Genomic DNA, 20,327 nt, shown 5'->3' with positions numbered 1-20,327 from the left:
GTGCCATATCGTCAAGTTTTAAATGTTACATTTTAAAAGTTACTCCCCTTATTTAGTTATTTAATATAATTAAAATAACGGAACTGTATTCTGTATTCTTTTTCGTAATTCTTTCTTTGTGATAATTGGGATTCGTCAATTGGTCGTTTAAGGCAAGAAACCAGTTGAAAAAGTTTTAAAAGGGTAAAACAATACAGAAGAAATTGGTTTGTGTTTTTATTTTTAAATCAATTATTGATTATTGTTTTATTCAATTGACGTATACTATTCTCGGCTTTAGGGACGCGTCTTCTTGAAAATCCTTCGGAAATCATTTTCCTGCTCTGAACAATAAGTGGAGCATGAAGGATTTTAATCACTTGATCTATCTATTAACTGTCGATCGACAGGTGGCGATAAGGCCGCATGAAACAACAGATGAAATGATTAAAGGTACAAACGTAACAATCCCCAGGCAAGAAACAGTATTTTATGCCAATCAAAACACGTTTTCCAGCATTGCCCGAAATAATTGTACCATACTCTGCGTTTTAATAAAGGTCCATCTCATTGGGCGCACATGCCGTCCCTCCTCTTATCTCATCTCTCATGAGCTGCATGCGATACGCATCATTTCTCATCCAACCTGGGACTTTTTGTTGAGTGATGTTAACGCGCTCCGTACAAACGCCAGGTACAGTGATGATAGTGTGACGCGATATTGGTCCCAGTGGGGAAATTATCTTTTCACTTACAAAGCCTCCAGGGAGGTCAGAGGTCAAACTTTTACAGCAGCGGCCTCAGCAGAGCTGCAAGAGATTCACTGTTCTGCTAACAGAGAGGCTTTGACCCCGGCGCTGTGGGTCACGGACGCTTTGTCAAACCACTGTGTGCCTTTTTAAAGAGGAACATCCCCGGACTTCAGCCCACCAGAACCCTTTTCCATTTAGGAGACGTGCAGCAGAACTACGATTCCCATCCCTGTTCCAGGACATAGTCATGGATCAAAGGTCGAGTATGAGGATAGTAGTGCAACAAATATTACTGTTAGAGATTCATGCCACTTGTTGCCTAGAGACTTTGGTTGATTGCATTAACAAGGGAGAAACACAGCTGGGATTTACAAAAGTGACGTACTGCGGCTGGAAAGTGTAAACTGTTTGAGTCAGACGACAGAGGAACGTCCCCCGGTTGCGCCATCGCTGTCATTAAATGCTTACTTCTGCCTGCGGGCTTCCACGGCACGAGGTGCCGTTCTATTTCAACCTGCATTCTGTTTGTTTTAGTGCCATTTCATCTCGATGTCGGGCCCGGAGTCCACGCAGCAGACGACTCTCCCTTCCATCCGGTGTGTTTATCATATTCACTTTACTGTATGTGGACTCAACTGTTCATCGACTTGAGTTTACAGTGAAGACAAACTGTCGCTTCTCCTCTGGGAGCAGCACACTTCCCATCGGATGAATCTGCCCTGTGGAATGTGGATGAAGTCCTCTTTGATTATCTAAAAAAAAACACAACTTGAACTGACAAAATTCTTCCGTTACCTTAGATTGCTTCACCAAAATAAATTGTAACACTTGTATGTTAACTTTTTTCAGCAGTTTTTTGATAAATGTGTATTATATGTCTCATTAAATTGTTTTAGAATCGCCTTCAAACCCACTATACATGCATGGTGATCAGCGGGGAGTTTTAGGCTGCGCTTTAATGTGAACTTATAACAATGAAAATATAATTTGAAATGGTTCATATCTTTCTCTGATACGGTAATGCTGACAGGCAGCACAAGGTCAGTGCTCTCAGATGAATTGATGAATAAATAAACCATGCGTACAATAAATGAATAGTTCATCAGTTGTATGATGGTGGTTTATTTACTAAAGTCCTCGCTCCAAAAGGTAATAAAACCCGGCTGTGAAATATAAACGTTAAAGCATTCTAAATGCTGAGTTAATTTGCTTTGAATATTTAAAACATAGATTGGGAGAGTGTTAACTCTTCGAAAGTATTAGTTTAGTCCGGAATTTAATATTCGGTGCGATTAACATAACTATAAATAAATAAATAAAAAGTATTGCTCTTGACAAAATTATATATTTTAAACCCACAGACATTTATTCTCTTCATTTTCGGTTTGTATTTAATTCGACGCTCTGAGGTGGATGAGCACTTTGGTTTCACCCTCTGCTCAGCCATCACGCATTTAAGTGTATCAAGTGTGTCCCATAAAACAGGGTAAAACAGTAGGGGGTTTGGGGAGCGAGAGGTGTGTGGGGGGGGTGGCGAGGGGGGGTGCACGGTATAGAGTTACGGTCAAAAAGGAGAGGCAGAGATATGGCCAGGGGAGTACGAGCATTAATGCACTCCCCGTGTGCTGGACGCGTTCTGTTACAAAACACACACTCGCACAAATACATGAGCACACCGCGGGGGCCCCGCGCTCGAGTGAAAGGTCAGCAGGCCGACCGCGTCGCGACTTCTATCGCCGCGGCGCGTCAGAGACGCTCTTTAGCTTCTTCACTGTACCACAGTTCATGTCCGTTGTGGCATTCATGACCAGTACACAGCTGTTTTCTACACACCAGCATGCGCTTTGCACACTGCACACACCAAGGAAGTAAATTTAAGAAGTAGATTTAACATTGATTAGAAATGATTCCATTGAGACATCGTTTATATCTGCTTACAAATACATTGTGTACAGTGTAATAAGCCATGTATTGACATGTACATATATTTAGTGTGTCTTTGTATGACTGTGATTTACCCGGTAAAGAATGAGTGTACTGTGTGTGTGTGTGTGTGTGTGTGTGTGTGTGTGTGTGTACACTAGGGGTTAGGAAGGGCTCCCATGGACTTTTCCCCTTACTGTAGATTCCTGGATGGGAGACAGACACGGGCTTTTCTGATCGCATTAGCTTCACTCAGATGGCTTTTCCAGCTATTGTCACTTGACACCGTTCCATTAAATCTGCCCGGCGTAAAGATTAACTACCCTTCTCTCTGCTTTCACTGGCCGTTCATTCTGCACACCGAACGGCAGGTTAAATCATGCAAACCATTTTCACAGCGGGCTGTATTTTACTTTCCGCCCATCGAGCTTTTTCACTTGATGTTATATATCAACTGGCAGCACAGTTTCACTCGCATGAATTGTTTTAAAAAGAAGTCCATTCATCAGTTTAGTCGCCTTTTTCACTGTTGTTAGTAGAAGTCATCTGATATTACGATAACAAAAGATCTGGTTGTATATTTGTCTGGCTTTAGACACGTTTTTTTGTTTATTTATGGGTTGTTTATGAACCTTTCTCGGCCTTTACATTTCATGTGTTAAAGACAGGCAGAGATCTGTAGTATAAAAACACATTTTTCAAACAAGAGTTCTGAAATGTGTCAAATCATGTCAGCATTCGACACAATAGACAAAACATGATTCTGAGAGCATGACCACTGAATAAAAATAGATTTAAGACAATTAGAAAATATGTAAAGCAATCTGTCGTTACAATAACAGCATATTTCAGACGTATTTTTACATCCTCGTTTACGTCCTGAGAAAAGCCGAGTTATCATTAGATGACAAGTCCTTGATTCTGTGACGGTGAATCCAGATCTCATCAGTCAGGCGCTTTGGTTTCCTCGCATGACAAATGAAAAGATAAATAAACAAGTGCAAGCACCAATTCCAAAAAACGTTTTTTTCTTCAACAGATGAGCTGCTGTCAATTTGTGTAAACAATGTGCCTTTTTAAAAAACATAAAAACAGTGTGCATTTCATGCAGAATAATTTGCCAATAATTCCTCTCCACTTTGTTTGATCTTACAAAATAGTCATTTACATAACTAATAATTTCAACTAATTGGAATAATTTTCCTCTATTTAGTTTCTTGAAGTAATTAAAAGTCCCATTAAATCCCATCCTGCTTCACCGTTATCTGCTCCAACTCCGCAGCGGTTGAAGGCCTCTTCTGTAATTGTGATCGATGAGTATCGGTGCTGATTGTGCACATCGTGCGTTTGAGTGTGTGCAGTTCCGGTTCATTTGTTTCCAGCTAAAGGCACCAACAGGTCCGACCTGCCAAACCGTTGACTCAGCACATAGCGTCTGTGTGTGCACAGACCGTGTACAAATATGCAAATAAATAAAACAGAAGCCGATTTAATGTTTATAAGGCTATAAGACAGAATGTGCACGCTAGGTGCACAGTACCGCATGCTACTATGGATGGTCCAACATGTCATCATTAGTTTACATCTGTATTAACTCTCATAATAGTTCAGGGTGAAACTGCATTCCACTGTAAAAATATTCACTTGTTTGTGCGAGTGTGGCCTAATGTACAGTATATTCACTACACCTAAAATGGGATAGTTGTAACCATAGCAACCGATGTGTAAATGGAGTACAAAGGGAAGTCGAGTATAAATGAAGGTGTCTTCCTTGTGAAAACAAACTTGTGTGATCACATGTCACCAATAAACACAGCGACCTGAGACATGAACCTGCACTCGGCTCACACGCTGTACAGACACACTCTGCTTTTACATTTGTTTGAAGAGAAACAAAACCTCAGAACTGACACGATGAAAGGTGAGCGTTGGATTTTCTCCATGATTTAGGGGGAAAACAGAGGAGTTCTGAGCAGAGAGACTGAAAAAGAGGCTGAAAACCCTGTTTGAGGTGAACGCTGCTTCCACCTGGTGGTCAGATTGTGTAACTGCACGTGTGAGGAAAAGGCCACAAAACGTCTAATACTACAGGATATGCACATAAAAACATGTAAGACAATCTTGTACATAGACACGGTGATGACAGAGGGACGCTGATATGCTGAGATGAAACATTACTGGGTGACATAACATCAGTTCAGCAGTCCTAAACGTTTGATAAACCCACGTTCCTGTTTCATTTGGCTCCTCATTTGCATCCCTTCTCCTTCTTCCTTACACAAGACTGGTTTCCAAGCTGTGGAATCCTCTCGTCTGTCATTTCCTTTCTCACCCACAGCAGTGGCAGCTGCTACACAATGAGAGGCATAGGCAAAGAGAGGGGGGCGATGTGTGTCAGTGACCCTAAATCTTCTGGATACACTTGCTACTTATTGTACAATTTACTCGATATTCTGGGCGAAAACATGCTTCTAAGTACATACGAGTAGTTGTGGATCACTAGGTGGCAGTGTAACACAGCTGCATGCTGGGACTGTGTGAATGCGAGAGTATGTTCCTGTTTGTGCATTCATACACCCCCCCCAAACACACACACACAGGCACACACACATATATACAGTGTATACTCTCTGCATGCGCGTGACATATGAAAGAATGAGCTCAAGGAAGTGATATCCTAATCCCAGAACAAACACTGTGCCCCCCCCCCCTCGGGGGTGCAGGCCACCGGGCCTCTGGAGAGGATTACATGAGGGAAATCAAAAGAGTGCACATTTGCACATCGCCCACTGACATCGTCACACTGACAACAGACACCACTGAGTTAAGCCAATTGACCGTTTACAGAGCTCTCCGCCTCCGCTGTGTGTGTGTGTGTGTGTGTGTGTGTGCAGAAGAAAGCCAAAAGGCTGATGTTGGATTATCAACCGCACATTGTTACAACTAACATCTAAAAGAAGGTTTCATTTAGATGATCATTGTATTCAATTGAAATACTTTACATTGCTGTGATAATTTCCGCCATTGTTGCTGATATTGGTGAGACGAGTGTCTGTCCTTGGATGTGTCTCTGCGATCACATTTACCACCAGGATGAATCACCTCTCCTGGGAGCTTCAGGACATTCCTGCGCTCAACGTCGACACCTGCACTTCAGCAACGGTGTGAACTTGTGAGGAACACGCCACGTTTGGACCTGAAAGTGCTCCGACACGGTCGTACATCGGGTCTCGGAGCTCGGGACAACTCGGGCCGTGTTCCCCGTCTCTCTTACGGGAGCCGTGCAGCTGCTGGTGCTCGCTGAGCTGGACGGAGCGAAGGAGGCGCAGAGGAGAAGGCCGGGGCCTGCTTCAATGATTTATGTGTTTCAGAGGCCACCTCGGGACAGGGGGCTGTTTTTAAAGAAGCGCTTCAAAGAGTCTCTACAAATCGACTCTTGTACAGGATCCTATTAAAAATAGAAAAAGCGGTCGCACAAAAACAGCGCGCTTCGGGCCGAGGGGCCTCCGGAGCCTTGAGCCGGGGTTATTAATCAGCGCGGTGCCTCTCGAGAAGATGCTCTCTCAGACAGCGAATTACGAAGCGTGAATTCGAGGCCGGAATGTCATTTTTTTTCCAGATGGTTAATCTCCATCCGAGAGCGGCTGTGACAAGCAAAACCTTTCAGTTGGACATCGGCAGCTGAGTGTGTGAGGAGGGAGGTGGACAATGGAGCATTCCAAAGGAGGAGACTGCGTATGACAATGTGGCAATGTGACCGAACAGTACTGTTTATCTATATACAGTATGTACATATATCAAACATGTACTCATCAGACGCTCTATGGGCCCTTTACGAAGACGTTTTCAGAAGGAATGCACAGATCATTCTGTTTTACCTCCAGGCTCTATTAGCCAATAAGTCGGTGGGGGTCGGATGTATCTCCATCCCGCCACTGAGCTGCTGCCACTGTGAACCGACCCGGCGACCCAAGATAAAGTTTGCTTGCACACTCGACCTGAAAGCAGGCAGAAACCGTTTTAGGACATCCGAGTGAAATGAGACAGATACCGCTCATGGCATGTAACATGCCGACACACGCGCCTCCTGCAAACATTTAATGGCGGATGGAAGCCGCGAGCGTTTTACTGTCCACTTACAGGGAAACCTTCTCTGCTGCCCCCCCCCCATCCCAGTCCAGGCTCTCCATAATAGGGGAGTTAAAAGGCCGCGCTTCAGCGGACACCATCATACCTCCTCCTCCTCCTCACCACACACACACACGCACACGCACACGCACACACACACACACACACACACCGGTCCGTCACTCGGCTCCTCAGTTAAACTGGGCATCACCTTTGAAAAAGTAACCCGTGTTCCGACATCATTTGACTTTCACGCAATGAAACTTTAATGAACGCACGCCCCTGTACAGCGTGCGTGTGCGCGTGTGTGTGCGTAGTGGTCCCTCGCGCTCACGTTGACGTTAACTGGAGCACGAGGAGGAGCGGACACACGCGTCCCAGCTGGTCCTCCCTGCGTCTCGCTCACCGTACGGAACGTGCGATCGCGTTTCTTCCACCGGCCTCTAGATGGCAGTCGAGGAGCACGTTTGGCGCCGATCCGCTCGGGCTCCAGCGGCCTCTGGCCGGGGCTGGTCGGTGAGCTCGGCACGCCGGTGTAATCCATCCTATAGCTTTGTAAATGGAGGTTAAATTGATAAGGACATCCAGGCCTCAGTCAATCCCCGACCTTTTGTTAAGTGCATGGGCACAAAAAGGAGGCGTGTCGCCGTGCAGGATTTATTAAAGCTGGGCCTTTTTCTCTCTTACGGACCTGTCACGCATTATGCTAAACTGATGTGGTGCAATGCATAGTTCAACAGTATGTGTATATGAAGCTGTAAAGGGCATAAAGGATATTATTTGCAGATAAAATCTCTATTTGGCTGAAAATGTCATATTTTTCACATTTACGACAAATGGCCTCATTAGGTCCAACTGTGATACAATGAGGATTATTCCCTCCGAAATATGCAGGACACCAGTTAGCCGTTATGTAACAATATTATTTCAGATTACTTCTCAGTGGGCCTCTCTTCGGTTTACAATTAAAAAGAGCACCTATTTATTTGATTTATGTGTGTAAAATATATTACATCCATCCATCCGTCTCTGTAAGTCTAGAACACAAAAGGCCTTTGGTGTGATTGGCGTTGTTGGTTGTCCCGGACCCTTTCTGGACGGATTGTGGTTCTCTCCTGAAATCCAAACGGTCACCGATGGAAAGAGGAGTGTGTTTGTGGGAGCGGAACCGGGTGTCCGTGTCCAGCTTCAGACAGCAGCTCCAGCTGACAGACAATAACCTCCAGCACCAGTGCACGGAACAATCCCCAATTCATGGAAGGAAAGGGGGGAGTCAAGGGGGGAGGAGGGATGGGGGGGTCACCAGAGTGCACCAAGTCCGAGAGAGAAAAGGATGCACTTCTGATTTTGTTTCTTAAGGGCGAAAGTTACTTGTTTTCAGACTTATACGTCTTCTTTTTAAAAAGAAAAATACATTCTATTCATTTGTTCACCTCATACCAATAAACGATTTGTTATTGTGTTTGTTTGTTAATTATATTCTTCAACCACAACACAGATTGAAACGGGGGTTCCGCGTCTGGGGAGTGTGGGGGGGGGGGGGGGGGGGGGGGGTCATAGTAATTATTTATTGTAGCTTAATTCTGAGGACAAACTCCCACACCCTTCGCTTTTATGTTCTGGCACATGGTGTGTAACGTCTGCGTGTTTGCGCTGCGGTTCTCAGTGCACACATCAGTGCTGTACTGTGCCGTGCCATGCTAAGGAGGCCTGAGAACGGCGGCAGAAAGCACAGGTGCTGCGGCTCTATTTAAGCTGCTCAGCCCCTCTGTCCACTCGGTGTGCACAAGGCGAGAGATCACAGCCTGCACCAAGCGCGCCCCCCCACCCCCCACCCAACACACACACACACACACAACCTCCATATGTGCTGCCCGGGTAAGGCTATACGCGTGCACGTGTGCGCGCTCGAGAGAGGGGGGGGGGGGGGGGTCATGATCGCTTGAGTAAGCCAGAGTTGGGTTGCTTTCATGTTATGCTTGTTTTAAAAAGATGAGGCTTGTGCAATGGCAGTCCACACTAATAAGCATTAGACTGAAGTATTTCTTGACACCCCTCCCAACACACACACACACACACACACACACACACACACACACTCACCTCCCAACCTGACAGAGAGACAGTGATATGATATAGGAAACCCATACACTACTGATCCTGTATCTTTGCCCCCCGAAATTACGATTTAAAGACATATTTCAAACGCTTCTTTGTGTCAGCGTGTGTGTGTGGGTGTGTGTGTGTGTGTGTGTTGGGAGGGAGCGGAAGGGGGAGGGGGGGTGATCAGTTGACGACAGGCAGCAGGTGCATGGCGAATGCGTGGGTAAAAACGCGCAAAATACGCACACGATCAGAATGGAAATGGCTAAATGTCACACCTCCCGAAACGTTTCGACAGGCTGACCCGATCCACGCGTCACTATCTGCATAAGGTAAGTTGATAGAGTTGAATGGTGTGTCTTCCGGCTCTTGCCCCTTTAATATAACGGAAACCAAATCCTCTCAAATGGTTCTTTATTGTGAATGAAGTCAGGAGGAACGCTGCAGCCCCGCGTCTTACCTTGGAGGGGGGGAGCAGAAAGTTTAGTCCAAAGGCCCCCCCGCTCATTCCCGCAGCGACATCCGTAGGAGAAGCGGTGTTCTTTGGGTGCTGCATGAATACACACCAATGGGAAAGTTGTGTTCAGTTAACCGGTGAAATCCGAGGAAAAACAGGGCAGCGCGAGTATTTCTCACCGGCGTGTGTGTTTAATCTCAGAGCATTTACGTGTGATCTCAGATCTCAGATCTCTTAAACTTTAAATCACTTTGACTGCAAACAAACCGTCCGTACGTTTGACGAATAAAAGCCAAACAAGTTCAGGAAGCGAAGAGGAGGGAAACACATCGCGGGTCTCCGTTGTTGCCGCACTCGTCTCACATTGTCGTTTACTCCCGTGAACGTATCACACACACAGATTACTCCTCGCTAACTTCCTTTGTCTCGTGATCCATATTTGAGTTGACAGATCACGAACAAGAGCCCCCCCCCCCCCGCCGTTAGTGACCCCAGCCGGCCGCAGATAGACTCACTTCCAGCACTTTGTGCTGCTGCTGCTGCTGCTGCTGCGGCCCGCGCACACGTACACGGCGAGTACCGTCATGCACTTTGTTTAAACACGTGATATATAATACACGCGGATCTCCACGTGTCTCTGGCGCCGTATCCCAACGCGTCTAATTCCTAGAAACATCGTTTTGTTGGTGCATGTATGGGAATCCACCAAACGACTGGACTATTTGAAGATAATGGGCCTTTGCAGGGTGCAAAAGGTTCAATCTTTTGCTGACTTATTATTTCTTTTTACACGTCGTTTCAAACCGACACTTCGCTTTTGTATTAATGTTTCTCTCTCTCAGCATGTTGAGTTTCCACAGCACTTTGGGATCATGGACGCATTTCGCGCAAATGAAGCCCATTCATGACTTGTTTGGTATTCATGAGTTCCTATCCGTGCATCCATCTTTTAAATACAGCTCTAATCCTCGTGTCCTCCTTTGCCGATGAAAAAAAAAAAGCTCTTCAGTTTACGACTAATTTAATCTCAATCATGGTCGGGACTTGTCGCTGCCAATAAAACTTGGTGGAGTGCGTAAATGGAGAGGCGAGGGGGGGGGTTGCATGTGAGGGCGATAAGGGTCTGGTGGTGCGGCGGTGCCATGGCCCCTCGGTGCTCTTGATAGGGGCCTATCTGTCTCCGGCAGGTCGATTTAAGACCCGCGATGGGTTTAAAATATGATACAGATTTACCTCATTTGCAGTGGGCCGCCGACGAGTGCGGCGGCTTGTTTGGGCTTGGCGGGGAGCTGAGCTTCTCGTTTGTATGCGCCTCGGTTATTTCAGGATCACGGGCCCATTGAGTCGCAGGGCCGAGGCTTTTGACACACTTGTTTTTGTGTTTTGATTGCTATCTGTCAAAGGGAGATGGCTTAAGCGCACATTTCATCCTGTGGAGAAGGATATTATTATGGAAGGTAAAAAAAACAAAAACTTAATCCATAGATCCAACCCATGTACGTACTGTCCATGGCAATATCAACTTTTTCACTTTACAATGAAACAACTATTTACCAAAAATATTTCTCGTGAGTTAGGATTCAATTCAATGGTCTTTTTCTTGCACCTCGTGCCAATTGCCTGCTTTGTTTGGAGCCATTATATCAACAACGGAATCTTAAATGTACACCTTTTGTGGGAAAATAGTTTTCCTGTTCTCTATTCTGAACGTTAAATATCCCCATTTAGCCTCCTTTTTTTTCATGCGCCTTCATTCACACGCACACAGCGAACAATATTCCAGCTTTCAGACATGCACAAAACGGCCAAACATCCTGCACAAATATATAAACATCCTGACACCCCGCTACCGCAATTGTGTTACACTTTTTAGAGACAGCAACGTCTCATTTGTCTCATTCTAATTTCAGGGAGAAATCTGTCCCAAGTACTGAAATCTGTCTTTTTTCCCTCCTGAGCCAAACAGCAGCTTCTGTTTTAAAGACACAAACACTCTGCGCGTATCACAGTTACCTGCAGATAATACAGTAGCTTAAATGGAGAAATCCTCAACAACTTCGAGTTTCCATCCACCCAACCACAACTACAGCTCCTGCAACAGTGTCCTATAGCAAATGTGCACTAGTCTGCAGCATAATTGGTTGGGGATTTAGGTGGAAAGGGACTGCAGGAGAGAAAGCCTTTTTTTTTTTTTTTGGAGGGGGAAATGGTTCTCGTCCGAGGAAGAAAAGCTCTTTTCAGCGGACCACAATGGGAGATTGGGACAGGGGAGGAGTCCCATCGTGATTAGCCCATTTAATGGCGCGTTTACTTAATTTCTGTATTCACTAGCAACGGTAAACAATAGGGGAAATAGCACTCACATTTTAAAGTGCTGCATGACGTTGACGTTTGCCAGAATGTGTGCAGACTATGCAGCCGTATATATATATATATATATATATATATATATATATATATATATATATATATATAGTAAATTAGGAGTAAATTAGGAAAGGGGTAAAGTATGACTTCTGGAAATAAAATCTAGAACATTTTAATGCAGCGTTTCGTCACCGTAAAAGACCCAACAGTTTACACCAATATGATGAATAGTTACTCGGTTCCGGAAATAAAAACCAAACTCCTTTTTGGGAGTTCAGCCCGCTGGGTGCACAGCGCGGGCCGGGGACGCATAGACCAAGCGAATCATTAATGCTTCCACAATCCAAAATGACCCGACATGAACACGTGTTTAGCCTCTTATCGACGCCCTGATCCGTGACCGGATGGAGAGACAGACATCATGCACAGAGGTATAGCAAATTGAATACTGTATTTGATTTAGAAATGTATGGTACATTACATAATAACCACGCAAGAAAGAAACATTGAATAGGCTAATGTAAATAAGCGCTTGAGCGACCCTGGGGCGGCGGAGAGGAGAGAGGGAGGAGGGGGGGGGGGGCTGAAGACTTGAATCAATGTAATAATAACAAGAAATCCCACTTTCATTATCTTTTTTTTTTTCTCTTTGCATAAATGTGACTGGTAACATATCTCATTATCCAGCCCCCCCCCCCCCCCCCCCCCCCCCCCCAAAAAACACAGCCAAAATCAACAAAACGCCTAAAGCACTTCAGTTGTAAGTTTTGACAAATATTTTATGTAGGAACACCAAGTCAAGAAAAGTGAGGAAGGGATAGAAAAGAGGATGAGACGAGGGAGAGCATTAATTATGTACAGGCATATTTCTACACGTATATTACACACCGGGAGAACGATCGCATTATTTGAGATATACATAATTCAATATAAAATTTTGAAAATAAAATCTGATACAGTCATAACGGTTCCGTTCGACATTTTTTTTTTTTTGACCATTTACCCCACACAGGCAGTGACAGAAGTGTATTTAAAAAGGTGCTTACGACTTAAAATGATTGTCTGATGAACAAAAGTAAAAACAGGATTGCATCTTGTCTGCGTGGCGGCTGCTTTGCCGTCATCATCACCATCAGCCTCATCATCATCATCATCATCATCAGGACTTAACACGGAGATGAGGACCAAAAAAAAAAGCGACGAAGACGCAAGACGATCTGTTTTATTCCTCTGATCGATGTTCCTGGTGGAAAATCTTGCGTTCAGGTGCTTGTCCCAGATTACAAAACAAAAATAAAATAAAAAAAAGACATCATGCAAGTGGTCTAGTAGTGGTGGTGGTGGTGGTGGTGGCGTGGGGGTATGAAGAGGAGGGGGAGGCGTGGGTCCTTTTGAAAGCGCTTTTTAATAAAAAAAAATTAAAAAAAAGAAAAACGACGTGCTTTTATCTCTTTTAATTTTAATATTTATATCAATCGGTCCTTTTTTTCATCCGCAATATTTCACAAGTCTTTTTTTTTTCTTCCTCTCAGGTCCATTTTTCCCTGTAAATATTTCTCTTTTTGTTTGTTTTTGTGTGTTTTTTCTTCCCCTCCGTATCATACATCGCACTCCGAGTCGCTGGATGTTACGGACAGGATGGACGTCCCAGTATCAACTCTCTCTGCCATACTGGAAACGCTGGTAGTCGGACTGGCCGCGGTTGATGGCGACTCTGCCGAGCTGTGAGGGGTGAGGCCGGCCTCTGACAGGGACCTCATACCGCTCGGTCCTATTGCTTGGTGTTGGAGCCTGGAGAAGAAAAGAAGCCAGGAGGGGGGGGGAGAAGAAAAAAAATCAGAGAAATGGCAATTAGACCTGAGAATGTCCCACTTCCCCTCCTCCTCCTGCAAAATAGGGGTTCAAACTCGCCTTTCTTTCCCCCTGCCGGCCCCAGCCATGCATGCATGCTTTTATCAAATAGCCAGCTTTCAGGGGACAAAACACGGCCCTGTTTAGACTACCAAATGTTGGAAGAAATGCAATGAGTTGTTTAGTCTTTCTGCAAAAGTAGGCATTTCCAACGCGCAAGTCAGCAATCCGGCATTTAAATTACGTGAAATGTCCCCACAGACAACTCGCATTTCAATCCAATTTGGAGTGTTTTAAAAAGTAGTTGGATAGCACTTATTGCTGTTGTTTTTCTGCTTCTTATTATGTCCCATCAGCATATGCCACATGTTGTTGTTCTTCAGTGCTGCACATTTTTTTTGTATCTTTCAAGGACCCTAGATTCTGAAGCCGCATTGCCAACTTGTTATTATTTATTCAATACAATATTGGTAAGGGTCTCTTTCACAGATGGGTTTCAGTCTGATGGAAGTGCAAGTATATGAATGAGTGACGTCGAGATCCAGGTTACTTCAATCATCCTAAATGTTTATCTCAATCCACTCACGATAATAACTCCATCACGGCAGGATAATATCAGGCTGGAAATATATCTCTTCATTTAGCAAAAAGATCAGAATAGTGCTCATATGGCTTAGTACCCTCCGATGTATTTTCTAATCAATTATAGCATTTCAATGGAATGATACCACACTCAATGTTATGAATACAGCCCATGTCTCCAAATGCTTTTTAATACGCACACTCGTTTTAGCCCAGCAATATCTATGCAATCTCTATTATCTTTTGAGATAACCTTTTCCAACAATGCAAAGTACAATGTGATGTTAAAAGGACAAATGCACCATACAGCGCACGCTACACTATACGCCGTGCAGCTTAAATAAACCATTACACAGCTTTGGTAGCGCACACACACACACTTTGAAATGATTACCAGAACATGATTATTTTAAATGTATTCAAAAGTGTAGATATAAGTGAAGTAACCTTTAGGTGGATAAAATTAAGACGGGTCCAGTCCTTTTTTTATTTTTTACTTTTACTGAATAAAATAATTAATATGTTTGTTTACACTAGAATTATCCAAATAATGGTTATACATATATATATATATATATATATATATATACAAATATATGTGTATATACATATATTGTAAAATAAACATATGGTCAGCACTATTTGTTATTTAGTCATTTATTATATATATTATATATAATACTTTCACCCTTACGGAAAACATAAACAAGCTCTATATTTGTAAACCCTGATCAATAATTGCCTCATCGGTTGAAAAATAATAGTTTGTCATGATATATTTGTTATTATTATTACATCATTCAAGGTTATTTGAACAACAACCTTGGAGTTTTAACATTAATAGTGTTTTTGTGTGATTGATAATTCTATATTTTGTTAGAAAAATGCCAGCAAAGTTAAATTACATACATGGCAAAATTGTTTATCACAAGTTCTTCCAAATATAAAAAATAACCTATTTATTTTAAAAAAGACCGTTTGGGAAATTTACAACAGCGTAAATAGTCGCCGTTGATCCTGATTTCACTTCATAACAAACATGTCGCCGCAGCCTCCCTCCCCCTGACGGACAGACTCGGTCTCTGCCCGCGAACACACCCGATTCATGAAATATATCCCTTTTCCTTGTTGGTTTTAGCCATTTTAGATAAACTCTGGAACATTGTCGTGTTTTATTGTCGAGAATAAGATGAAATAAAATAAAAAACACCAACCTGTTTTTGGCCGCCGCGGCTCTGTCTCGTTGCCTCCGGTTTTTAAACCAGTTTCCGACCTGTGTAGGAGTGAGTCCAGTGGCTTGAGCCAGTTCCCTTTTCTTACTGGGATTTGGATACGGGTCCTGAAGGTACCACTCCCTCAGCAGGCTCCGTGTCCTCTCTTTGAAACAGTGCGTCTTCTGCTCGCCGTCCCAGATGGTCCGAGGCAGCGGAAACTTCTTCCGCACCCGGTACTTATCGACCGGTCCGAGGGGACGACCGCGGAGCTTCTCGGCCTCCTGGTAGTGCGCTTCCAGCCACATGGCCTGCAGTTTGCCGTGCGAGTCCTTGGTGAACTTGTGGTTCTCCAAGATGTGGTAGAGGTCTCTGAAATTCCCCGTGTGGAACGCCACCACAGCCCTGGCGCGCAGGATGGACTCGTGCTTGTTGATCGCCTCGCACGCTCCCGGAGCCACGGGCAGGGACCAGAGGAAACGGCCCAGCCGTTCGATGTCCCCGGTCTCCTCCAGCGTCTCGCAGACGCTCGCCACCTGCTCCGGGGAGAAGTTGAGGGTCGGTAGCTGAAACATGGACAAGTCTTCTGGAGACCTGGTGGCGGGAGCGCTGTTCGCCAGGAGCACTGGGCGATCAGCGAAGTTTGGCAGGAAGAAATGGGAGGGATAAAGCTCTAAAGGGGATCTGAAAACCATGGAAATGACCTGAGAGAGAAAGCAAATTATCGAGAAAAGGGAGAAACCGAAAAAATACGGCCGGTAAAAAAGATTGAATGATTCAATGGCTATCGCCTAATGACACCAGCCTCATAATATCTCCCCCCTAAATCCGCCGTTGAGTGTAGCATTGAAACATTTTGTTTCCCTTTTCTATTGGTCTTCTTGGTGTCGTTGTAGCGTTGTCATGGCAGCCCTGCCAATCACTGTCAAGCGTGCCAATCATTAGCCAGTACGTAGCGCGAGGCTTTCACCACTTGTGCAGCACGCACGGGGGGTTATCAGAGTCTGCGATCTCCACAGCAACCCTCCCACCGCACGGCGCGCATCGCGCACAAGCCAACGCTCGCCTATCTGCTGAATGGAATGAGCAATTAGAGGGTGGAATATTATTGCGATCTTAACGAGGCTCGTTAAAGCTAAAGAAGATATATAGACTGGAGATGCTCGGCAGAGACGGGGGAGGGAGGGAGGGAGGGAGGGAGCGATGGAAGGGAGGCAGAGGGAGCTTTAAAAAGGGTGACAAATGGACAACCAATGTCTGCGACTCCGGAATACACGCGTTTTGAATCGAAGCGAGTGAATTTGCACATTATTCCCGTACAGTCTTTTTTTTTTTTTCCTGTTGAAGCTACTTTTTAAAATATATTTTTTTTTATCAGTTTATTATTTTTGGGGGGCGAGGGAAAGGAAAGCGTTGGAGCCTTCCGCTTCTTTGCCGTTCATCCGTGATATCATTTGCCATTTGCTTGTTTTCCGAAAGATCAAATTGTGGCGCACGACCTTTTACTCTTCTGCCTGTTCGTAAAGAAGCATGTTGGTAAATCGTGTGACCCGACGCGGGCTCGCTGGTGGGTGTTTGCTGAGTGCTGGCCCGGGCGAAGGCTGCAGTGTGATGCCCCCCCCCCCCCCCCCCCTCTCTCCCGCTGTCCCCGGCCTCGCCTCCGGGACGTCGGGTGCAGCCCTGGCCCCCTGCCCGCCGCCTCCTCTCCAACCAACACGATTCATTGTTCCAAATGAATATCGATGCGCGGCGTTATGTTGATTAAACAAAGATAATGACGCGTCAGTTCGAAGACTAATTTAACCAGTGGCGTCACCCTTTTCATTCCACCAGTTTATCACGGGTTTTGGTTTGATAGTCCAGCCCTCTAATTAATACCATTTAGTATTGGAGTTACAATCAAACGGCGACATGAAAGCTCCTTGGGCACATAAAAGCAGTTTCCATGTATTTGATCTAGTGGTTAGGACACGATCAATGTCCACGTCCAGTCACAGGATTCGGCTTACACCAGTAGCCACGGCGGTGTGGTTTTCATGTTTATGGCTAAAACGGCTTCATATTTAGACAGGGCTTATAGAGTGTTAAAATAGTGTGAGTTCACTCGAACACGAACAGTGCTCACATTGTGAATGCGCCGCGTACAAGGCGTAGCATCTAGACTCCACTTAATCCGCCCTCCATAAAGCTGACATAATGATCCTAAGCCGCCTTTCTACAAAATCATTCAGGAATTCAAAACTTTTTCTCCCTCTTTCAGATTTGCACATTCTCCGGAGCTGACCAGACAGACCACCGACTTCAAGCTCGGGAGGGGGGGGGGGGGGGGCAGTGAGTAGACCAGCCGCACGTGCACGCGCAATGTGCGTTTAGCATTCGCCGCTCCAAAGGCAGTTTTCGCACTTTTACGCATGTTGTTTCTTTTTTTTTTCGGTTGCCAAAAAGAGCTCTCCCATCCCCACGGCCGCGTAGGTGTGTGTGATACAGAGCAGGGGCTGTGAGGATCCTTTAGTAGGGTCAGGCGTTTGGTTCGTGCGCGTCTTTTAAGGGTTGTGTGCGCGCGCATATGTATTTATATACGTGTGCGAGGGGGCAGGGTGGTGGTGGATCGAACCTGTCCACTGCGCTGCTGCACGAACTTCAGGAGAACTAATTCCAAGTGGCACTTGAATTGGTCCCGTTGGAAAGCTCCGTGGACTGGAAGTAAAGGCTGGTATTTTCATGCTGGTGTTAAAACTAACCTCCCCCCTGCCCTCGCTCTCTCTCTCTCTCTCCCACACACACACGCACACGAACGCGCACGCACGACCCCAAAATTAAGTTGAGAGCGCAGGCTTAGCAGCACATATGCAAAGCCTCCTACCTGACTGGGGTCCTGGTGCAGCAATTTGGGTGATCACCATTCAAGCCGAGGCTGGAGGTATTATCCAGCATTATGTTTTGGAGGAGCCTTGTTTGTTTGGGAATAGCCCTCGCAGGCAATTCGGAAATCACTCCTAGGAAAAAGACTGGAGGTGAAATGTAAAACCTGAATGGGGATTGAGGGGGGGAAGAGTCAGTGCTAATTCACATTCTTTATCGCGGCTTTTGTTTACGCTAAGCATGTAATTAACACCCCCCAAACAAGTTTATTCACCTGCCGTAATTGTGTGTTTATCCGAGGGCTCGCTGAATGTTCCGAGCAGCGGGGGACGAGAGCTCTGAAAGCGCATGGAGAATTTAGCGTCTTCTCCGTTTACTTACGGGCCGAAACTCCAGACACGACATCGCAGACAACATTTTGCTCTCTGGAAAACACTGAAGATGTTTTGGTCGATGAGACGGAGAAGCCACACTGTCTGTTTTTAAAAAAAAAAATCACTTTGTTTGAAAAAACTTTAATATGAATTAAGTTTGTGTTGCTCTTAAACTAATATTTATCCAAGTTGCACGCAAGGGAAGTTACTGGTTAAATGCCAATTAGATAATTTTCACTCTGTGCCAATAAAAGGGGAGCAGATAAACAAAAGCGTGGCGTTACGTCATGTATGGGAGTGAGGGAAAGAGAAGCACACCGGATCACAGAAAGAAAGAAAAAAGGTGTTGACTGTATAAGGTAAGAGGGAAAGAGAAAGAAGGCACCAAAAAAAAAAAGAAAAGAAAAGGGTCCTGTTTTATTTTTTGCTCCCTCGTTGACCCCGCTTTGGCAGAGGCTGGCCAGAAACGGCAGCACACCCCTCCCTGGCAAACACAGGCAAACGCAGGACAGACTCCATCCTGGATTCATCTGCACCATTCACGAGACGGCACTTTGGAGCTGCGACGGGTACGTACCAAATAAATCACGGTTTCAATTGTCCTTATTTCTTTACACGCGGAGCTGCACGCGTGCACGCGTGCATTTCATTTTGATCGTGTAAGGACTTTTAATTATCGTGCTCTTGCCAGACATTTTATTTCGGTTATGTGGGAATGCAGCGGTGGTGTTTTCTCACCAAAACATGTCAGGAGGATTGTTTCTTCCCTTGGCTCTTGTTTTTTCCCCCCTTCTTCTTCCCCCCCCCCCCCCCCCCCCCCCCCCCCTTCCCCCCCTGCAGAGCCGTGTGTCGGGTCCGGTCCACGGACTATTGCCATTCGAGCTCGGGACTGGACGTGACATTGCTCCACTGCTATTTCTCTGGTTAACGGGTCCAACATCAGGATGGAAATCCAACCGCTGCTCGCGTAAGTCAAGCAGACCCGTTTCCGACCACGAGAGTGCCAAAGCTGCTCAGCGACTGATGCTTTTTTTTTTAAATACATATTTATGGAATCATACAGATATGCTCATCGGTGATTTGTTTTTTTTTCTTCTTTATTAAATTGCTCATCTCGAATCACCTAATTGGGTGTAGCCTTCTCGCTATTTTTGATTCACCGAGCACCGGGCGGACCGGTGCGTTTGGCGAGCAGATGTGTGCTGCTGTCGGCACTGGGCGCTCAGACCCCCTCCGTCCCACGCCGGCCAATGTACCCAGACCCACTGCGTCTACACTGTAAGAAGTGTCAATCTGACCAAGTCATTCTAGCCTTGCACCTATAAATGTTAAAAGTTATAGCTGAGAACGTGTTAAATCTCCAACAACGACCGATGGCCGTTTCTTAATACCTTTGGTGGTGACTTTTTCGAAAAAGGGCAATTTTTATTATTATTATTATTGTGCAATGCGTCTAATGCGTAATAGCCAGAATTGGCAGAATTTTGTAGTGGAATAAATATTGTACAATTCTGAATAAAGTGTGTTAATATTTTTTTGCAGTGCATAATCTCTAGGTCTCAGGTAACCTGTTACTGCGGAAGCAATGTCGTTGTTCAACCCTTTTGAAGCCTAAAATAACGCGCGACTATAACGATTAAGTCTGTAAACAGCTGCCAACTTGTACATTCGGGTGCAATTGGTCACCCCATGTGTGTGGGAGCATTTAATACAACAACGCCTCTATTTGAAATGAAAT

At 45.1% G+C, this 20,327-nt stretch overlaps 1 protein-coding gene and 1 long non-coding RNA gene across 2 annotated transcripts; one reads left to right on the top strand and one right to left on the bottom strand.

Annotated features, from left to right (window-relative positions):
• Positions 1 to 12,470: 12,470 nt before the first annotated feature.
• On the bottom strand, positions 12,471 to 16,476 carry six3a (SIX homeobox 3a). Its single transcript, XM_040179451.2, has 2 exons — positions 15,357 to 16,476; positions 12,471 to 13,500 (listed from the first exon to the last, which is right to left on the bottom strand). Exons 1-2 carry the CDS (start codon positions 16,046 to 16,048, stop codon positions 13,308 to 13,310), a joined length of 885 nt encoding a protein of 294 aa, XP_040035385.2. The 5' UTR covers positions 16,049 to 16,476; the 3' UTR covers positions 12,471 to 13,307.
• A 1,135-nt stretch (positions 16,477 to 17,611) lies between these two features.
• On the top strand, positions 17,612 to 20,109 carry LOC120820986 (uncharacterized). The gene is made up of 4 exons (XR_005712464.2): positions 17,612 to 18,948; positions 19,043 to 19,158; positions 19,430 to 19,556; positions 19,727 to 20,109. It is a non-coding gene; the product is annotated as an uncharacterized LOC120820986 (long non-coding RNA).
• The last annotated feature ends 218 nt before the right edge of the window (positions 20,110 to 20,327 follow it).

Source organism: Gasterosteus aculeatus, chromosome 6, assembly GCF_964276395.1.
Source record: "Gasterosteus aculeatus chromosome 6, fGasAcu3.hap1.1, whole genome shotgun sequence".
Taxonomy (NCBI): Eukaryota; Metazoa; Chordata; class Actinopteri; order Perciformes; family Gasterosteidae; genus Gasterosteus; species Gasterosteus aculeatus.
Note: the sequence above shows the minus strand (reverse complement) of the source record. Positions and strands in the feature narration are given on the sequence as shown.